Genomic DNA, 19,231 nt, shown 5'->3' with positions numbered 1-19,231 from the left:
TAGGGTGACTGGGTGATGGGCACTGAGGGGGGCACTTGACGGGATGAGCATTGGGTGATATGCTGTATGTTGGCAAATCGAACTCCAATTAGAAAAAAAAGAGCAGGCGTTGTGGGACTAGTGAGAGCCAGTACTCAGGGGCCCAGACGTGACTCATGGGGAGAACTCCAAATAAGTAAGGATGTCACAAATGCTGTAATGGTGAGGACAATGACCCAGAATACTCAAAACTGCCATCACAAAGGCAAGATTTGCCTTACAAATCTGCACAGACTTATTGCCCAATCCCTACCACCTATCTGAGGAACAAGTATCTGCCTGATACAGATGGGGAAACTGAGGCACAGAATAATCCAGGGACTATTAATAGAATCTGTTGGGAGTTGGAATTACGAGAGTTGCATGTCTATGCTCCCACCTTCCGGAGGCAGTACATACCAAACATCCCACAAATGTGAGGTGCCTCCTGTTTGCAAGTCTTTGAGAAACCCAAATTGTTTCACTGATCATTCCAGAACCTCAGAAAATTATTCCTTTCCCTAAAGCCTTTGAGTTGCATTTTCAGCCCATTTCCTCCTGTTTTATCAGGAGAGCCAGGAGAACAGCAAAAGTCACAAAATCAAACAAAAGAAGTTACTAGATTTTTGGGCTGAAGCCCAAGAAATCTGAAAAAAAAGAATTTTTTTTTTCTTTTCAAAGAGGTTTATCAACAGAAGAGAAAAGCCGAAGAGAAAGCACTCTCTCCTACTAATATAGGTCAGCTCATTTAATCCCCAGGGCCCTGGGATGAAATTACTATCTTGAGTTTTTTAGTTGAGGAGGGAGCCACCCTTTCTAGGGAAGTCAGGAGTCTGGTTACACTTGTTCCTCCAACAGGATGCCCCTCCCACACCACCTGAATAGTCACAGAACCAGCCAGAATATAGGTGAGGGGACTTTCTGGAACTTTGATTTGGAAAGTGAGCCCTTCCTTTTCTAGCTCTATTGCTCTCAACTTAGGACCACCACCACTGCCACTTCTTCCCACCAGGATGGTTTACACACCATGTACACACATACACACACACACCCTCTTACCACACAATTTCCCTGAGCCCGAAAGGACACAAGAAGGGGAACACCCCAGAAAGGTGGAGGATGGTATAATAGATGGGGAGGGCACGCTCTTCTGGCCTGACAAGTGGCTGACCTCAGGACAAGTAATACAGGCTGCTCATCTCACAGCTACCCCATGCCCAGGAAGCTGCTCCAGACACAATCAGCCCAGTTTTGGGGCTGGGGTGGGTGGGAACAACTGCAATGTTTCCTCTGAGCTGCAAAAAAAGCAGAACTCTTCAATTCACACACATTTCGGAGGCGATGGAGCCCTGGAAAGACCAGGCCAGTACCCTCCAGAGAGCAGAGAACACCAGGCCCGCCAGAAGGGCTGAACTCTGCTCCAGCCATTGTGGTCCCGCTCCCTGCCCCCACTCCGGTCTCTAGTCTCTCCTCCTTGAAATGACCTGATACTGGACGCCTGTGTTTAGGGGGAGCAGCAAGGACTGGGGGTGCCCGCCCGGGCGGCCACAGAAGGAGCACTGATGCCTCCGCGGGGCCTCCGCCATTCCGGGGGCTGGAGGAGGAAGGGGTCTCCTTCAAGTCTTGACTGCCAGTGTCTGAAGGCGCCCCGATTTACTTCAATGCTCCGTTCTCCTCGGTAAGTGGGGCCTCTGGGCAAAGGGCTTACGGGGTCCTGTGCGCAGCCTCAGGACCGGCGCCTGCAAGCCGGAACGCAGGAGCTCCTGCCAGCAGCGCCCAGCGCGCTGGGGGGCCGCGGGGGGCCGCAGGGGGCCGCAGGGGGCCGCAGGGCCCGGGGTTGCTTCCCCGCTGCGAGGGGAAGGGGAGGGGGCGTGAGGCGGCCCGGGGCCCCGGAGGCAGCGGCCGCGGGGCGGGCTCCGCCGGGGGCGGGGGCGGTACTGGCCGGGCCGCGCCCCCAGGTGCAGGCAGCGGCGGTCGCGTCGCGAGCCGGGTTTCCGGGAGCCCAGCGGCGGGGCGGGGCTGAGGCCGGGCCCGGGGCGCCTCGAGCACCCCGCGGTTACGCCACGGCTTCCTGGCTGGAGGGACGCGTGGCCCCGGGGCCCCACCACGGCTTCCTCGGCACCCCCCCCCGCGGCCCCCAAGGGCCCGGCCGCTCCGCTGGCCTCCGGCCCGGCGCCACCTGGCCGCGCCCCCCGCACCTGCGCCCCGCCCCCCGCCCCGCGGCCCCCGCCCCGGGCCCCGGAGCCAGCGCCCCGCGCCCCGGAGCCAGCGCCCCGCGCCCCGCGCCCCGGAGCCAGCGCCGCCGCACCCTCCCGCCCGCACCCCCCGCGCCCCGGGTTCCCCGCCCCGGGCCCCGGAGCCAGCGCCCCCGCACCCCGCACCCCCTACCCCCGCGCCCCCCGCGCCCGCACTGACCCCCGCGGCCGCGCTTCCGTCTCAGGCTGGCTCGCAGGCGGCGGCCGAGCCCGTCCATGGCCCGGCAGTGCGGGCGCGCGTCCCGGGTCCAGGGCGAGCCCCGCACTTTCGCTTTCCCTCGGGGGGGCGGGCGGCGCACCTGGGCGGGCCGGCTGTGCCCTCGGGCTGCGGGCGCGGGCTGGCCGAGGGCGCTCACGCGCGTCCGGGACGGGGCGGCGCCACCGCCCCCCCCGCCCCCCGCCGCGGGGCACCCGGGACGCGCGACCTGCCCGGCGACCTGTCTCGCCGCCCTGCTCCGGGGGCTCCCGACCCAGGGGGCGCGGAGCTCCGGGAGGCCGCGCAGCCCTGCACCTTCCAGCGCCCCCGCCCCGCCCCCGCGCCGCCCGTGGGCCTTCCGAGCTCCCGGGGCCGTCGGAGCCTCCCGGGACCCTCCGAGCTCCCGGTGTCCTGCGCCCGAGCCGCACGTGCCCTCACTCCTCTCCCTATTCCACTTCCCTGAGAACCAGCGAGCCAAGGGCTTCTCTTTGGGCTCCAAGGAGGGACAGGAGCGCCGAGGATTCTGACCCTGCCTTTCCTCCAGAGTGTTCTTGGGCAAACCAGCCAAGTGGGGGTAATCCCTCCCCTTCCACCCCACGGAGACGTGGAAGCTAGGGAATAGAAAGCTCTCTGTGGACTCTTATGGGACCCAAATGCAAGGGATGATGATGATGTCAGATGCAGCTGTAGGCACTCCTGGTCTAACGAGAAACCCCCTACAGCCTTTCAGCTCCTTCTCCATCCTTCTTATATTCATTGGTTTTCAAACATGCAGAGAGTTCAAGCTTTCGTTGTCGGACTAAAATTTGCATCCGATTCACCCCGCTTGCTTCTGGGCCCTCTGTGGGTCTCCCCTCTCCCTCCCAGACCTGCATCTGTAGGGTGGGAAGTGTAGAAGGTGTGCAGAGTCCAACTGAAGTGTCTCCATTCACAGAAGTTTTAGTCTCAGTTTCATGTGTGGGAGGCAGAAGACAGGGGCAGAAATGTGTTTGGGATCCATAGAGATGACCCTCAGACCTACAGCTCCTTTTCTTCTCCTAAGAATGGCCTCCAGGTACCTATGCTGTCACAGACAGGGTGGATGAGCAGGAGTAGAGAATCCAGCCCTGGTATTAAACTGTCTAGTCTTTGCCAGGAGGTTCTAAAAGTTGTCTGTATTCTGAGCCTATGCAATTTTGTACATAATTACATGGTCTGTTTCTGTCCCCTATTCTCTGCGTGTTACATCCACATGCAAGGAAGGACATATCTGTTCCCCAAGTATCTTCTTTTGGCTGCATTGTTGTCCTATGCTTCTCTAAGTACAGTAGTTGTTCATGATCGACCTGTCCAGCTGGCTGAATACTGTGGTGACTTAATTTTCCCAACCTATTCTACAGTGGTCCCAACCAAACTAGTTCCTTCCTTTGAAAACAGATGAAGAAATATGTACACATGTACACTAGAAAGACATGCACAGATGTTCGTGGAAATCCTATTTGAAATAGCCTCAAACTGAAAATGATCTCGAATGTCCCTAAACACTGAAATGGATAGACCGTGGCATATTCTTACAATGGAATACTGTACAGCAGTGAAGATGTAAATAAATCCCTGCTGCTTGTGACACGGCTACACCACATAAACATGATGTTGAGCCAAAGAACCAGACACGGAAGAGCACATAATGTAAGTTTCCATCTATATAAAGTTAAAAACAAGCAAAACTAATATATGGTATGAGAAGCCAGGATGATGGTAGACTCATGAAGGAAGGATTTATGAAGTAATGATTGGAAGAATACCATAGGGCTTCTGGGGTGCTGGGATTGTCCTAATTCTTTATCTAGTGGCACATACATAGATGTGTTCGCTATGTGATCATTCTTTGCACTGTACACTTTCATGCATTTTTCCATATGTACATGAGTTTAATTTAATTTATTTTATAAAAAGATATTTATTTTTTTAGAGAGACTGTGTGTGTGTGTGTGTGTGTGTGTGTGTGTGTGTGTGTGTGTGAGGTGGAGAGCAGGAGAGGGAATCTGAAACAGACTCTGCACTGAGCACAGAGCTCCACACTGAGCCCGATCTCACGACTGCAAGATCACAACTTGAGCTGAAACCAAGACTTGGCTGCTCAACTGACTGAACCACCCAGGCACCCCTATATGAGTTTAATTTTAAAAGATTTTTTAAATACTCAATAGGACCTTAAGGTGACATAAATAGAAGTATAAGCCAGTTGAGAATTAGAAAATACAGATAACAGTAGGAAAGTTAATTGTTGCTTAGTTCGAGGGACATATGGGTTTGAAATGGCAGGTTAAAATGGGAAAGGTTAGTGATAAGCCTAGTGATGAAATAGCAGGAACAAGATGTAAAGTATGAGAGAGTGGCAGGTGGATCAAGGTCTGAGAGGAAGGGAGAAGGTGAGGGTACAAGATTGGCTTCAAAAGGGAACTTTATTTGAAGGGGAAAAAAGGAGATGAGAATGGGTATGGATGCTGACTGACTTGGGTAGATAGGAAAGTTAAAAGTTATAAGATGGAACAAGAGGCCTCAGTTTCTGCTAAGAGAATGTTTCTCCCCCCCCCCTTTTCTTCCTTTAACTGTCATTCCCCACATTATTCCACAGATTATTCTTCCAGAGTCTGGCTGTAGAGTGTAAGAAAATGACATGAGCCTTTTTTTCTTGAAGATCTTGAAAGGAAGCTCCCAAATGAGTTTTGTTCAGGGAGGTAGAGTGATAGGAGAAGGATATTGCCAAAGACGGAACTTAAAAGCAAAGTATCACTGCTTTTGGGGTCTGCAGTGGGGTCCTCTCCTGGATACTTCTCTGCCTACCCTCACACCTGCCCCTATGCTCCAGGGGCCAGCTGACCTGACTGCAGTGGAAATGCTCTGGAGTCCAGCCTTGCCTCCATATTCACATATTCTAGAATGATAACTGTTTATTACACTCCAGGGGGAATAAGGATACATACACAGGTGTCTTTGGCACAGACACCAAAACAACAACAAAATCAAAAACCTGTCCGGAGGATGGGCTTTCTGGTACAGAATAACATTATCAATAGTCCTGTACAATTCCTCTTCATAGCTTGAGATGAGCAGCTCAACTATCTAGCCTTCAGACTATCTTGGAGTCTTGGCTTCTGATCTCCTGTGATAAATGACTTGGACGACAACCCATACATCTGTCAGGAAAAAGCAATGGTGGCCAGGATTTTTAAAGGACATCTGAATAATGGAAACAAAGATGACCTTTGATTTACAGCAAAGAGCTTCTGGAGCCAGTGTTCTCAAACCGCTCTCTTTTAGACAAGAGTCTGTGCTCTATATTTGTATAACCTTGACCAGACCTTGACCCTTTCCCATTTAAATCAGATCTTCCTGTTAGCCTCAATCACACCATTTCCTTTGTTTCTGTAAAAGCACTTATTCGTAGTTACATATATATTTATGAGATTATTTAACTACTTTCTCCTTTTCTAGAGTTTTCCCAAGAGGCAACAGTTTTGTCTCTTTTGCTTGACTCTGTGGGTGCACACGAGGTAGTCAGTAAATATTTGAGTGAATAAATGAATGGATGACTCCAAGGGTAGTCTGCCCTAACCTTTTGTCTCTAAGGAGACAGGAAATTGCTGGAAGCATGTTTGTTCTGGGTTCTACTCAGGGCAAACACTCAGGTTGCTTAACACCCATTCTGCCTTTATCTTGGCTGGCAGTCTTTGGCGAAAGTTGTATCACGTGGGCGGAATCTGATCCTTGAAGTCCAAGTTTCCTATCTCGAGCTTCATTTATAGTGGGCATGCAACTCAGCTCTGACTAGTAAGGAGCTATCTATTCTAGTCGGGGGGCAATCTGCTGGACGTATCTGGTACACGTTTTTCTAGAAGGGATGGTATTTTTCTGCCTCTGGACATCACTGGCTTTGGACATGACAGGAGCTGCTGAGATGAAGCCAGCACTTGCACAGAACGAGGCCAACATGCTCTCAGAGTAAGGCGGCAGGTGCCAAGGGTGTCTGGCAGGAGCTGGCAGCTGCCTCAGCTCTGCACTTGTTACCCGAGATAATAGTTCTCACAGATTAAGGTGGTGAGCTTTCTAAATACATTTTACATGGCATCCAACACAAATACACATGCATGTAATATACAAAAAACATAAAACTTTCACAGGACAATACCACTCCTACTCTGTGCAAGATATTTCTCCTTTTTTCTTCCATTCCACTATTGCATTTTTTAAAAGAAATAATTGAGTGGGGCACCTGGGTGGCTCAGTTGGATAAGGGTCCAGCTCTTGATTTCAGCTCAGGTCATGATCTCAGGGTTATGGGATCATCCAGCCCCTGTCAGGCTCTCCGCTCAGCCGGGAGTCTGCTTCAGATTCTTTCCCTCCCTCCCCCTTTGCCCCTCCCCACCCCTGTGAGCTCTTGCTCTCTCTCTCTCTCTCTAAAAATAAATAAATAAATAAATAAATAAATAAATAAATAAATATTAAAAGCTATAATTGAGGCACCCTAAAATGATTACACCACTCCCCCAAAATGTGTGTGACTATGCTTTAAAAATTTGGGGCTTTTCTGGTACTTTTTCTGCAAATTCTGTAGTCAGACTACCTGGGTTGGTATCCCAGCTCTGCCAGTTACTAGCTTTGTTAAATTGGACATGTTTCTTTTTTTTTTTTTTTTTTTAATTTTTTATTTATTTATGATAGTCACAGAGAGAGAGAGAGAGGCAGAGACACAGGCGGAGGGAGAAGCAGGCTCCATGCACCGGGAGCCTGATGTGGGATTCGATCCCGGGTCTCCAGGATCGCGCCCTGGGCCAAAGGCAGGCGCCAAACCGCTGCGCCACCCAGGGATCCCTTGGACATGTTTCTTAACTTCTCTGTGAATTCTTGTGCTCCAGGCCATCCCTGTCATGTGCTGGCACCTCTGCTGGCATGGTCTCCACAATGGGAAGATCCCCGCCTTGAGAAAATGAGAGTCTTCCAGTTCCTGGCCTTCCCAGCAGGGTCAGGGGGTGGGGTGTAGGGGTGTGGGGGGGATGGTAGGGAAGTCTGGTCACCAACTAGTTAGTGGCTGTCAGGATCAGAACCTAAGATGGCTCTGTCCAAGCCCTTGTGTTCAGCCCAGTGAAGGGATCTGAGGAAGAACTAACTACCTTCTATCCTTTCCCTTTTATTCACTTAATGAGCAGAGACAGGAGCACGTGGCACTGCCCTACGACATGGAAATCAGTATATATTTGTTCACTGACTGATGAATGACATCGACACCCAGCTGTCCACGTTCACCCTCATTACAAAACCCAAGAAGGTATGACCTCCATGCCCCCACAATTCCCCCTCCTCTTCCCCTGCCCAGCCCAGGAAGAAGCTGTGCTGAACAATGGTGGCCATGGCCATTTTGGGGGAAGCTAAGGAAATGATGAAAGGCTTTGAAAGACAAGCATGTGAAGAAAGGAGGAAGGAAGGGGGGAGAGTCAGGGTGGAGAGGGATGAGGAGGGAAGAGAGGAACGTGGTTGGGTAGAGAGGCTGGGGGCAGGACTGGAATCACCCACAACCATGGCCCCCCACCAGGGTCTCAGAGACTGCCCTCTTCTCTTCCCTTTCACTCCTGCAGAGAATATCATTCCACCTTATGTCCTGGTCATACTTAAAGAGATGATGTGCATAGATGTGTGTATGGACTGATGTACACACTTACATAGGTACCTACGGGTCTATTTACCTATATGCCTCCAGTTGACACCTGTTCCAAAACTGGACTCTACTGAATACAGCCACTCAAACTCGGTGCACTTGGGAGCTTGCACACTTGAAATTAGACACCGACTCAAGGGTAACGGTTAGCCTCAGACTTGGCAGGTGCCCTTACCAGACCTAAGAGCTGAGAAGGGCTAAGCCCACTTCCTCATTTCTCCTCTTCCCAGCTCGCCTCAGTTGTCACTCTAACACCTCTTCCTGCAGCTGTCCTTTGCTGAGTGTCTCCTGTATCCCAGGCCCACTGCCATAGATTGAGTCGCACAAACCCGAACTCAGCCCCAAGAAGGCACCGTCTCAGCTCTCAGAGTTTTCACACCCAACAGAACCTGTGGGCTACTTGCAAAGGCCAGGGGAGACTTTAGTTGTGAAAATGCTCTGAATAAGCTGTATCTGAGCTAATATTATGCTGTGTTGTACTTCAGTGTTGTATATAACAGAGCTCATGAGGGAGCTTACTGCTGAGAGGAAGCAGAATGTAACAGCACTTGGCACCTTCTGGACCGCATGACAAGTGGGAGGTCTGAACAGCAATCCAGGTGTGAATACATGGGAGACCACGAGCATCAGGTTCCCAGGGTGAATGGGGTTATGAAATGAAAGCTGCTTTCTTTTGCTTTTGCTTTATCATTTTTGCTTTTTGTGACACACCAAAAACACAAAACAAAACAAAACACACAACAACAAACAACCCCAAAGGAAACCAAATTCAGATTGCTACTTATTCTCAAGGGGCCCAGATACCTGTTCCCTGCTTATCAGGAAATTAAAAGTATCGGTTGCCCTAGTAACAGAGGCCTGGCTGCTGGAGACCTGGGGGGTGGAAGGTAGGGCTAACGTTGTTTACCAGCATGTTCTGGGGAAGGAGGTGGAACCGTCACCCACAGCACTAACCAGAGGAAACTGCCTGTTCCCCAAGGTTGTCACAAAGCTTCCTGCCAGAGCCTCTGACTTTACAACTGAGGTGGGCCGTCACCTCAAAGTCTTTCCATAAATGTAGACAGGAGGGTTTGTGAGTGACCAAGCACTTGCCGCCTCCCTGTTTGGACCCCAGCTCCTTCATGCTGGCTGGGGTGGGGTTGCAGGTGGAGACAGCACCAGGCTTTTGTTTGGTTCTGGGTTTGGGTTTGTTTTTTTCAGGCCTTTGAATTTCTGTGTTTAAACCCTGGGTCTCCTGTGGGAAAGCTATGGGATTCCTTCCCTGTAACAGGCAGGCAGGCTATAATGTCCACCAGCTGAGGGTCATGGAACTGTCTTTCCCATCCATCTTCATTTTCCCCTTCCCTTTTGGGTTCCTGGGATCCCTTTACCCCTCCTCTTGCATGGCCGGCGGAAATTCAAAACTCTTTTTTATTTGGCAAAGCAATTTTGCTTAATTTGTGTCATGTGTGGTTCTCTAAACCAAATCCTGGGACATAATTTTTAAGAATCAAGTGCTAGGCAAGTGCTTTGCTGACAACAATGACGAAAGTTCCCTAAAAGTGATTCTGCCTCCAGCTTTAATATAATATAACACATCCCCACCCCTCCTTGGCTATACTGGTTCTTTACTCTGCATTCCCTTGTTTCTCAAGATAACCTTCAACAAATGAGACAGACAGTTCAACAGGACAGTAGATCTGGCCTACCCTCTTCTATAGACTTCATGAATCTCCAGTGCATTGCTCCCCTCACAGGCCGGGTTCTTCTTCTTCTTCTTTTTTTTTTTTTTTTTTTTTAGTTTAAATTCGATTTGCCAACATACAGTATAACACCTGGTGCTCATCACATCATGTGCCCTCCTCAGTGCCCATCACGCAGTCACCCCATCCTCCCACCCCCCTCTCCTTCTGCAACCCTTTGTTTCCCAGAGTTAAGAGTCTCTCATGGTTTGTTTCCCTCCCTAATTTTTCCCACTCAGTTCCCCCCTTCCCTTATGGTCCCTTTCACTATTTCTTATATTCCACATGAGTGAAACCATATGATGATTATCCTTCACTTACTTCACTCAACATAATACCCTCCAGTTCCATCCACGTTGAAGCAAATGGTGGGTATTCGTCATTTCTAATGGCTGAGTAATATTCCACTGTATACATAGACCACATCTTTATCTTTTCATCTTTTGATGGACACCGAGGCTCCTCCCACAGTTTGGCTATTGTGGACATTGCTGCTGTGAACATCGGGGTGCAGATGTCCCGGCGTTTCACTGCATCTGTATCTTTGGGGTAAATCCCCAGCAGGGCAATTGCTGGGTCATAAGGTAGCTCTATTTTGAACTTCTTGAGGAACCTCCACACTGCTTTCCAGAGTGGCTGTACCAGCTGGATGTAGCTTGTAGGAAAGCTTTTGCTTTCTTGGGTAAAAAAGAGACATGCTCAACTGGCAGGGCGCCTTGGCCATTTCTTATTTCCTGAAATACTGATAGTATGCCTGGAAGTACAGCAGCCACCTTGGGACCATGAGGCACAAGAGCAAGCGTAAAGAAACAATCTGTTAAAATATGGTTTAATAGAAGGATAGCAAGAGCCTGGGATACTATGGCAACCTTGAGTAGTGGACCAACCTGGGTCTAACCAGTAATGTGAAATGAATAGGCCTCCATTTGTTTATGTCATTGGGCCTTTTATTATGCACACTTAAATGCAGTGCTAACTGATACATAGTTTTTGCTCTTAAGAAATAGTCAGTGGCTCAGTGTATACGACTTGACATCACTCTTCATTGTAAATCCAGGACATGAAAAAATCCTGTCTGCTCTACCACCAAATATATCCAAGGGGGTGCCTGGCTGGCTCAGTCAGTAGAGCATGCAATGCTTGATCTTGGGGTCATGAGTTCAAGCTCCGCATTGAGTGTAGAGCTTACTTAAAAAAAAAAAACAACTAAAAAATACATCCCAGATTTCAACCATTTCTCTTGTCCTACTATTAACCTAGATTAAGCCACCATCATTTCTCACTCAGAATATTGCTGGCACTCTGCTGTCTGTTCTCCACAGGAGCCAGAGTGATTACACTCAAAGGTAAATCAGATGGGATCACTTCTACCATCAAAACTCTCTGTGTTGTCAGGTTACCCCGAGTGGAGGTCAAAATCCTTAAAGGACCTACAGGACACCTGCACGATTTAGCTCCTGGTTTTTTGTCATTTTGTTTGGTTTCTATTACTCTGCTTTGCTATTTTCTTCTCCAGAATCTCATCTACTTCTATGCTCATCCAGTGAATTTTTCATTTTGAGTATTTCATTTTTCAGCTCTGAGTTTCCCTTTTTTTCTTGGTTTTTCTCTTCAATTGTACTCACGATTCCCTTACATCCTTGAACATACTCATAAAAGCGGCTGCAAGGCCCTTGTGTGTTAATCTCCGTCACTTCTAGGCCTGTTTCTAGACAGAAGTTTTTCCCCTGATTCCGAGTCACATTTCCTGTTTTGTTAGCATATATAATAATTATCATTGGATGTCGGATGCTGTAACTATTCTGTCAACGCATGTTTAGAGTATGTGGGCAGGCAGTTCATTTACTTACAGATTGACTGGAGCATTTTGCAGCTCATGTTTCAGCTTTGTCAGGGAAGGGCTGGAGTTGTCTTCAAGGGCCAGTGTGTCCTTTACAAGCATTGAGCTTTCTGAGATATCAGTTTAATTTCCTCGCTGCTCAACCGACACTTTCCACTCTGGCCAGTCTGACAGAGAGAGAGAGAGAGAGAGAGAGAGAGAGAGAAAGGAAGGAAGGAAGGAAGGAAGGAAGGAAGGACGGGAGGAAGGAAGGAAGGAAGGAAGGAAGGAAGGAAAAGAAAGAAATATAGGAAAAAAGAAAGAAAGATAGGAAAAAAGAAAGAAAGAGAGAGAGAAAGAGAGAGAGCGTGCAAGCACACAAGCAGGAGGAACAGCAGGCATCTGGAGAAGCAGGCTCCCCATGGAGCAGGTTGCCCAATGTGGTGCTTGATCCCAGGACCCTGGGATCACAACCTGAGCTGAAGGCAGACGCTTAACCCACGAGCCACCCAGGCATCCTGCCCTGGTGTTTGTTCAGTTTTCAGCTGTCTGATGGCGAGTTGGTTTGTTTGTTTTTATCATTGTTGTCTATTGTTCTGGAGCCACACCCTGTGTACATACAGCTTTGCATTCAGCAGAAGATCCAAGGGAGGACCATACAGGTTTCTGAAGCTCTTTTCTTGGATTGCTCCCTCAGCTCTGGTATTCCATAGCACAATTTCATACAGCTCAGTGAGACTTCCAGACTCTTCAGTTTCCCCTCCCTGGTGTTGCAGTCTGAAATTATCCCAAAGCAGAAATCTGGGGTCGCGGTGGGGATCACCTCATCTGTTTTCCTTCACTCAGAGCTCACAATCCTGCAAAATGTGTTGCCTAACATCTGAAAACGTGGTTTCGTATATTTAACCTAGATTTCTAGTTATGGCATGAGGTTACTCAGTTGTAACAGGAAGTGGGCACGAACATTTCTTTTTTTTATGATTTTTTAAAATTCCATTTTGCCATTTTTACCTTCACATGACATGATTTATATATAATGATGCTGAGAAGGGAGGTGAAGGTGGCAACAGCTCTTTGGAATATGGTTGTAGCTCAAGTGGATTTAAAAGTTATGAAGAGCAGAGTGACTCAGAGCACTGGTCCCCAGGTCCTTCCTGCACAGCAACCACCAAAAGCAAGTATGTGTTCAGGCTGTGTAGAAGACAGAGTATCTCATGTTTGTTTCCTTTTTCAAGTTTTTGTTGAGATTCTAGTTAGTTAACATATATGGTTAGTTTTTGGTTTCAGGTATAGAATTTAGTGATTCATCACTTACATATAACACCCAGTGCTCATCACAAGTGCCCTCCTTAATACCCATTGCCCATCTAGCTCATCTCCCACTCACCTTCCATCAACCCTCAGTTCGTTGTCTGTCATTAAGAGTCTCTGATGGTTTGATTCCCTCTTTATTTTCCTTCCCTTATGTTCATCTGTTTTGTTTCTTAAATTCCACAAGTGAGTGGAATCATATGGAATTTGTTTTTCTCCGACTGACTTATTTCCCTTAGCATAATATTCTCTAGCTCCATCCACATCATTGCAAATGGCAAGATTTCATTCTTGTTGATGACTAATATTCCATTGTGTATATACACCACATCTTTATCCAGTCATCAGCCGATGGACACTTGGGCTCTCTCCATTCTTTGGCTACTGTTTATAATGGTGCTATAAACCTCAGGGTGCATGTGCCCCCTTTGGATCTGTATTTTTTTATCTTTTGGGATACTACCACCTAGTAGTGCAATTGCTGGCTTGTAGGGTAGTTCTATTTTTAACTCTTTGAGCAACCTCCATACATCCACAAACACTTCTTACATGTGTAGTGTATTTCAGCTTCCATGCTAGTTCCTAGGATACCAAGTTGAGTGTAAGTCCATTTGCATGTGGTAGAGTAAGTGAAACTCAGAGTGGGGAAATAATGTGCCTAAAGACAAAGCTGTCCTCAGAGCTAGGAGTAGCACCCAGGTGTTTTATGCTCTTAGGATGATCTTTATGCTCAAACCGTATCACCCTTCCCCCGACTTAGTGCCTCTGAGCACTCCCTCCCTTTCAATTCCTGCCTTCTAACACTTGCAATACTGACTTCTTCAGTCAGCTTCCCGTCCAATACCTACCCCCACTCTCTTTCAGACTAGCTGGGAAAGGTCTTTCAAGCCCAGTGGATCAGGCCATTTAGAAGGACTGAGACCCACTCCATCACTAGCCAGTTCAGATGAGCTTTCTGATTCTTCCCAATTTGACATCTGCCTCAGATTCCCTTAAAGGCCCCTCTTACCAGCTTGCAACATGATGAGACCAGGTCTGTGATATTGTGTTGTGAACAGCAATGCTTAAGCAAATGGGACTCATCCAAAAATAATTACAGTAGAAAATATGTGCTTTTGTGTGTCAGGTGATGAGGTGCTAAGGGTCACAAAAAGCTTATTTTCTCCAGAAGGACTCCTTTCAGGGACTTGCTGCCCAGTTGCAGAGGTGCCTCTGCTGCTGGTTTTCTCAATCTGCTTTGATGCAGATATCCTTTTTCCCAAGGCCATGCCCTGGCTAGATGACTGAATAAGGTGGAAATATAAAGGCACAGGCATTTTAGTGTGACGCAGGACAACTCTGATGACAGCACTTGTTCTGGAACTCCTGGCTAGGTTGGCCAAAGCTTTGTCAGGGCTGCATCATGACTCAGCTCCTCCCCCTGCCTGCTCCTGCCTCCTCCTCAGTCTTTCACAGGTGACAATTCTTGGTGAATGATCTGTGTCCAAGTTCTGCTTCACATCCATTTCCATAGAACCCGACCTGTGAGTCCAGGAACCATCACTGGGCCATACAGTCCATGTTTCCTGCAGCCAGAGCCTCAAGGTTAGGGAATGGGTGATAATTCCATAGGACCGTCACCCTAATACAATGAGGTAGGGGCCCCTCCCAACTTTCCACCTCCCTCCTTTACCAAAGTGATAGAGAATCGAAGTGAACCTTCAGAATGTTTTGGAAAATAATATCAGATATCTATTGAGTGTACATTTGGAGCCCAGGCACCGTGCTGTGCACATGTGATCATATTTAATCTCCACAAATGATCCCACAGGGAAAGTAAGCCCACTATCCCCACTCAGTAAAGACCTTTCTTAGCCTCTTTCTGCAAAGAGTCAGGGCAGGTACGTGGGTAGGTGATGAGTGACTATCTCAGGTTCCCTCCAGGGTCCTGGCCCCCCCTTCTACAGCATGAGCCCCTGATAATGGTTTCCTTCTCACCTCTTGCTGGCTCCCTTTCCTCCTTCCTCCCCCAATTCTTAATTCTGCAAGTGTAGCAGCCCATGCACTGGCCCCACTAGCAAAGCAGAGGCACTTTCAGTGCCCAACACCCACCCTCGAAAGTAGCAACATGCGAAGCTCTCAGCCCACATCCTGTATCTGAGCAAAGTTCTCACAGGTGGTTCAACCCAGGCAAGGCTTTATGCAACACCTTTGAGCTTACCACCAGTCTAGCAACCACCAAATCTGGGCTCCCAAGAGGTCATTCATTCATTCATTCATCCATTTATCTACACTGAACCACCAATGATGGCCCTACTGTGTACAGGGGCCGGCTGGAAGTACACAGATGAATCATCTCTTCTGTTATTCATATGCTTGTTTATTTAACAATGACTTACTGAGATCCTGTGCTTTCTGAAGCACACATCCTGGCCATATGGTGGGAGCAAGAAGCAATCTTAACCTTGCATTCCACAGGAAGGGAGAAGGCTTAGAGCGTATTATTCAACTACACACGAAGTCCAAAGGGACGTACAAGAGATTTTTAGTTCAGGTTGGACAGTGACTTCTCACACAGAGGGGTTCTCTCAGACAAGGTGGGTCTTTGGGCATCTCCTTTGGTTAGTTCCTTCTTAGTTCTTTTTTTTTTCTTTTTAGATTGTATTTTTATTTATTCATGAGAGACACACCGAGAGAGGCAGAGACAAGGCAGAGGGAAAAGCAGGCTCTCCGCAGGGAGCCCAATGCAGGACTCGATCCCAGGACCCCGGGATCATGACCTGAGCCAAAGGCAGACACTCAACCACTGAGCCACCCAGGTGGCCCCTCCCTAGTTCTTTTGGGGCTGGGAGTTTTCAGTTAGGCTGAGTGCCTCACAGGTGCGCTCTTCTCACCAAGAAGCAAGTCCCTCTCTCAAAACCTGCTCTCTCCTCTCTTCCCTCCCAGGGCTCTGTCTTATAGACAGGCCTTTCTTACGATGCCTCCTGTGTGTTCCCAAGGCTGACATATGCTGAAAAAGCCCATGCCTTCCTCTGCCTAGAGGCACATAAACAAAATGCCCCTTATTGTTACACCAAGTTTAGGCCTGAACCAGGTCCCAGAAAGCAAGGTGGGGAGGTGCCAAGCCTTAGGAATGCCTGCATGTTGGGGCAAGCAAGGAAAACCTATCTTGCCATATTTAAAACAGAGTGCTTCTTCCTCATTTTTTATGCATTTTCTCCTTGGACTTTCCCTGGGGTTCTCCCTCTGCTTCCTTCTTTTTTGGGGGTCCATACCTATTTCCACAATGAGCCAGGTTATGGACTCATTCCTCTCTCCCTATTTATCCTCCCAACTTTTCAGAGACAATCCTTATCCCAGGAAAAGACTTGAGAGGCTGGAGGAGACTACTTTCCCTGGCGCCTCCCCGGTGTTGAGCCGCCTGCCAGCCACCTCCAGAGGGCTGGGGCTCCCGTCCAGGCAGCGGGTGGTTCAGGGGCGCGGGGGTCGCTCAGGTCTCGTTGCTTCGATGATTAATAAAACGCTGTCTTCCATTTTTATTCCCTTCTTTGGCAGAGCAGGCTTCTGAATTTCCTCCTCAAGCCAATCACTAAAGCATAATGTTTTTTGACCAAACCTTGGATTAATAATATGGTTTTCTCCACTTTTAGGGATTCTGATTTTCTCTGGGGTTTCAAACAGAGCTAGTTTAGCCTTCTTAGGCCCTTGTAAGCCAAGGTGACCCAGGACTGGCATCTAAGTCTGACCTGACCGTGTAGCGCCCCCCCCGCCCCCCCCCCCCCGTGGCCCAATGGTTGAGCATCTGTCTCTGGCTCAGGGTGTGATCCTGGGGTTCTGGGATCCAGTCGTGCATCAGGTTCCCCACCTGGAGCCTGCTTCTCCCTCTGCTTCTCTCTCTCTCTCTGTCTGTCTTCATGAATAAATAAAATCTTAAAAAAAATAAATCTGACCTTACTAACCAGCTTCTCCCTCTGCTTCTCTCTCTCTCTCTCTCTGTCTGTCTTCATGAATAAATAAAATCTTAAAAAAAATAAATCTGACCTTACTAACCAAAAGTGGATGTCCTCACATCTGGCAATTCTCAGTTGCTGTGAGGCCCCCAAAGGCTCTTGCTGCACTGTCTGCCCAGGGAGACCATATCCATCCCCAACACTTCACTGATGGGTGAATGCTGAGTATGTTTCTAACTTTTCTTCTGCACCCTGGCCATGCCCAGACCCTCTTTCTAATTCTATCTCAAAGTTCACTGCCCTCCCCCACTTTTTTTAAACTTTTAATTTAAATTCCAGTTAGTTAACATACAGTGTAAGATTAATTTCAGGTGTACAATATAGTGGTTCAACACTTCCATATGACACCCAGTGCTTATCACAAGTGTCTTCCTTCATCCCCATCACCTATTTCCCCTATTTCCCCCACGTCCCGTCTGGTAACCATCAGTTCATTCTCTAGAGTTAAGAGTCTGTTTCTTGGTTTGCCTCTCTCATCCCTCCTTTGCTCTTTTGTTTTATTTCTTAAATTTGATATATGAGTGAAATCATAGGGGATTTTTCTTTCTCTGACTTTTTTTTTTTTTTAAGATTTTACCTATTTATTCATGAGAGACACACAGAGAGAGGCAGAGACACAGACAGAGGGAGATGGAGGCTTCATGCAGGAAGCCCAGTGTGGGACCCGATCCTGGGACTCCAGGATCACATCCTGGGCCGAAGACAGATGCCAAACCGCTGAACCACCCAGGGATCCCTTTTCTCTGACTTTTTTTTTTTTTTAATTTTTTTATTTATTTATGATAGTCACAGAGAGAGAGAGAGAGGCAGAGACACAGGCGGAGGGAGAAGCAGGCTCCATGCACCGGGAGCCTGACGTGGGATTCGATCCCGGGTCTCCAGGATCGCGCCCTGGGCCAAAGGCAGGCGCCAAACCGCTGCGCCACCCAGGGATCCCTTCTCTGACTTTTTAAAAAAGATTTTATTTATTTATTCATGAAAGACACACAGAGAGAGGCAGGGACATAGGCTTCTTAGGAAGCCCGATGTGAGACTTGATCCCAGGACCCCAGGATCACGCCCTGAGGCAAAGGCAGATGCTGAACCACTGAGCCACCTAGGTGCCTCTCTCTCTGACTGACTTATTTCCCTCATCAAAGCTCAGTTTCCAGAGGAAGCCAACCTGATTCCTGCCTGAGCACACCCCTTCGTTCCATTCACCAGTCTGCATCTCATTTGTACTGCTGTGCTGCTTGGACGCAATCCTCTGCTCCTTCCTCCTGGATCTTACACAGGTTCTCCACTATGTCCTCCTTCCCAGGTTCTGTCAGAAGCCATAAATGAAGATTGACAGATTGGACTCCATAAAAGCATTTTTATAATCGCACAAACACAATATAAACAAACTATGATGGAAAAATATGGGGGAAAATGGAAATAAATATGAGAGAAAAGATCAACTTATGTAATACAGAGAGAACTCCTAAAAGGCAATACCAAAAAAATGGACAATCTGATAGGAATGGACAGAAAACTCAGAGTAGCAATAATATTGGCCAATAAATGTATGAAAAACTAATTTCTAAACCTGTAATTTTAATATAAGATAAGAAGGTGTCATTGTTTAATATAAAAGATATAGAAGTGATAATACCCATTATTTGTTAGAATGGGAGTAATGGGTATACTTCATACACTGGTGGAACGAATATAAACTGAAGCACATTTTGAAGAGTGGTATAGAAATAGTAAGTATGTGTTCTTTTATACAAACTCATTGCAGTATTGTCTATTACTGTGAAATTTAGAAACAACATCAGTGGGAGATTGTAGCCATTAAAAGGGCATAACATTGACATATCTAAATTGATGACATGTGAGAATGCTTGATCTTAAATTGTTGAATGTGTGTGGACAGAGATGGAGACAGAGGCAGAGAGAAAGAATAAAGTTAGGAATGATAAATACTAAACATTAATACTGGGGTTTTTGGGGGGAGAATGAGTAGTTACTTTCATTTTCTTCCTTATATACTTTCATATTCTTTAGGGTTTGGTTGCAATGCACATTTGCTATAATTGTATTTTTTTTTTCAAATTTCCAGTTTGAGGAAAAAAGAAACAATTTGTTTATGTATTTGTGTCTTTCACTAAGAATATGAGATATTAGAAAGCTGGAACCAAATCATATTTATATATTTTTTTTAATTTTTATTTATTTATGATAGTCACAGAGAGATAGAGACAGG

The 19,231-nt window shown here is 47.6% G+C and overlaps 1 protein-coding gene and 1 long non-coding RNA gene across 6 annotated transcripts in view; one reads left to right on the top strand and one right to left on the bottom strand.

Moving 5' to 3' along the window:
• DENND2D (DENN domain containing 2D) overlaps positions 1 to 3,828 on the bottom strand; it is a 19,476-nt gene extending 15,648 nt beyond the window's left edge. Inside the window, exon 1 of one of the 2 annotated variants that reach the window (XM_041749629.1) lies at positions 2,434 to 3,828. In XM_041749629.1, coding sequence (XP_041605563.1) covers positions 2,434 to 2,491 — 58 coding nt within the window. In that variant the 5' untranslated portion in view covers positions 2,492 to 3,828. Of the gene's footprint in view, positions 1 to 2,429 lie in introns of both variants that reach the window. The other variant, XM_041749631.1, reaches the window with a different exon arrangement.
• Positions 1 to 19,231, top strand: part of LOC121487674 — a 19,872-nt gene extending 641 nt beyond the window's left edge. The window contains exons 2-5 of one of the 4 annotated variants that reach the window (XR_005986896.1): positions 1,527 to 1,696; positions 7,659 to 7,777; positions 8,650 to 8,763; positions 18,144 to 19,231. This is a non-coding gene — a long non-coding RNA (uncharacterized LOC121487674). Of the gene's footprint in view, positions 1 to 14; positions 1,697 to 7,658; positions 7,778 to 8,649; positions 8,764 to 18,143 lie in introns of those variants that run through there. The other 3 variants (XR_005986895.1, XR_005986894.1, XR_005986897.1) reach the window with 3 other exon arrangements.

The sequence above is a fragment of the Vulpes lagopus genome, chromosome 3, assembly GCF_018345385.1.
Source record: "Vulpes lagopus strain Blue_001 chromosome 3, ASM1834538v1, whole genome shotgun sequence".
Lineage (NCBI taxonomy): Eukaryota > Metazoa > Chordata > Mammalia > Carnivora > Canidae > Vulpes > Vulpes lagopus.
This window is presented reverse-complemented; position numbering and strand designations above follow the sequence as displayed.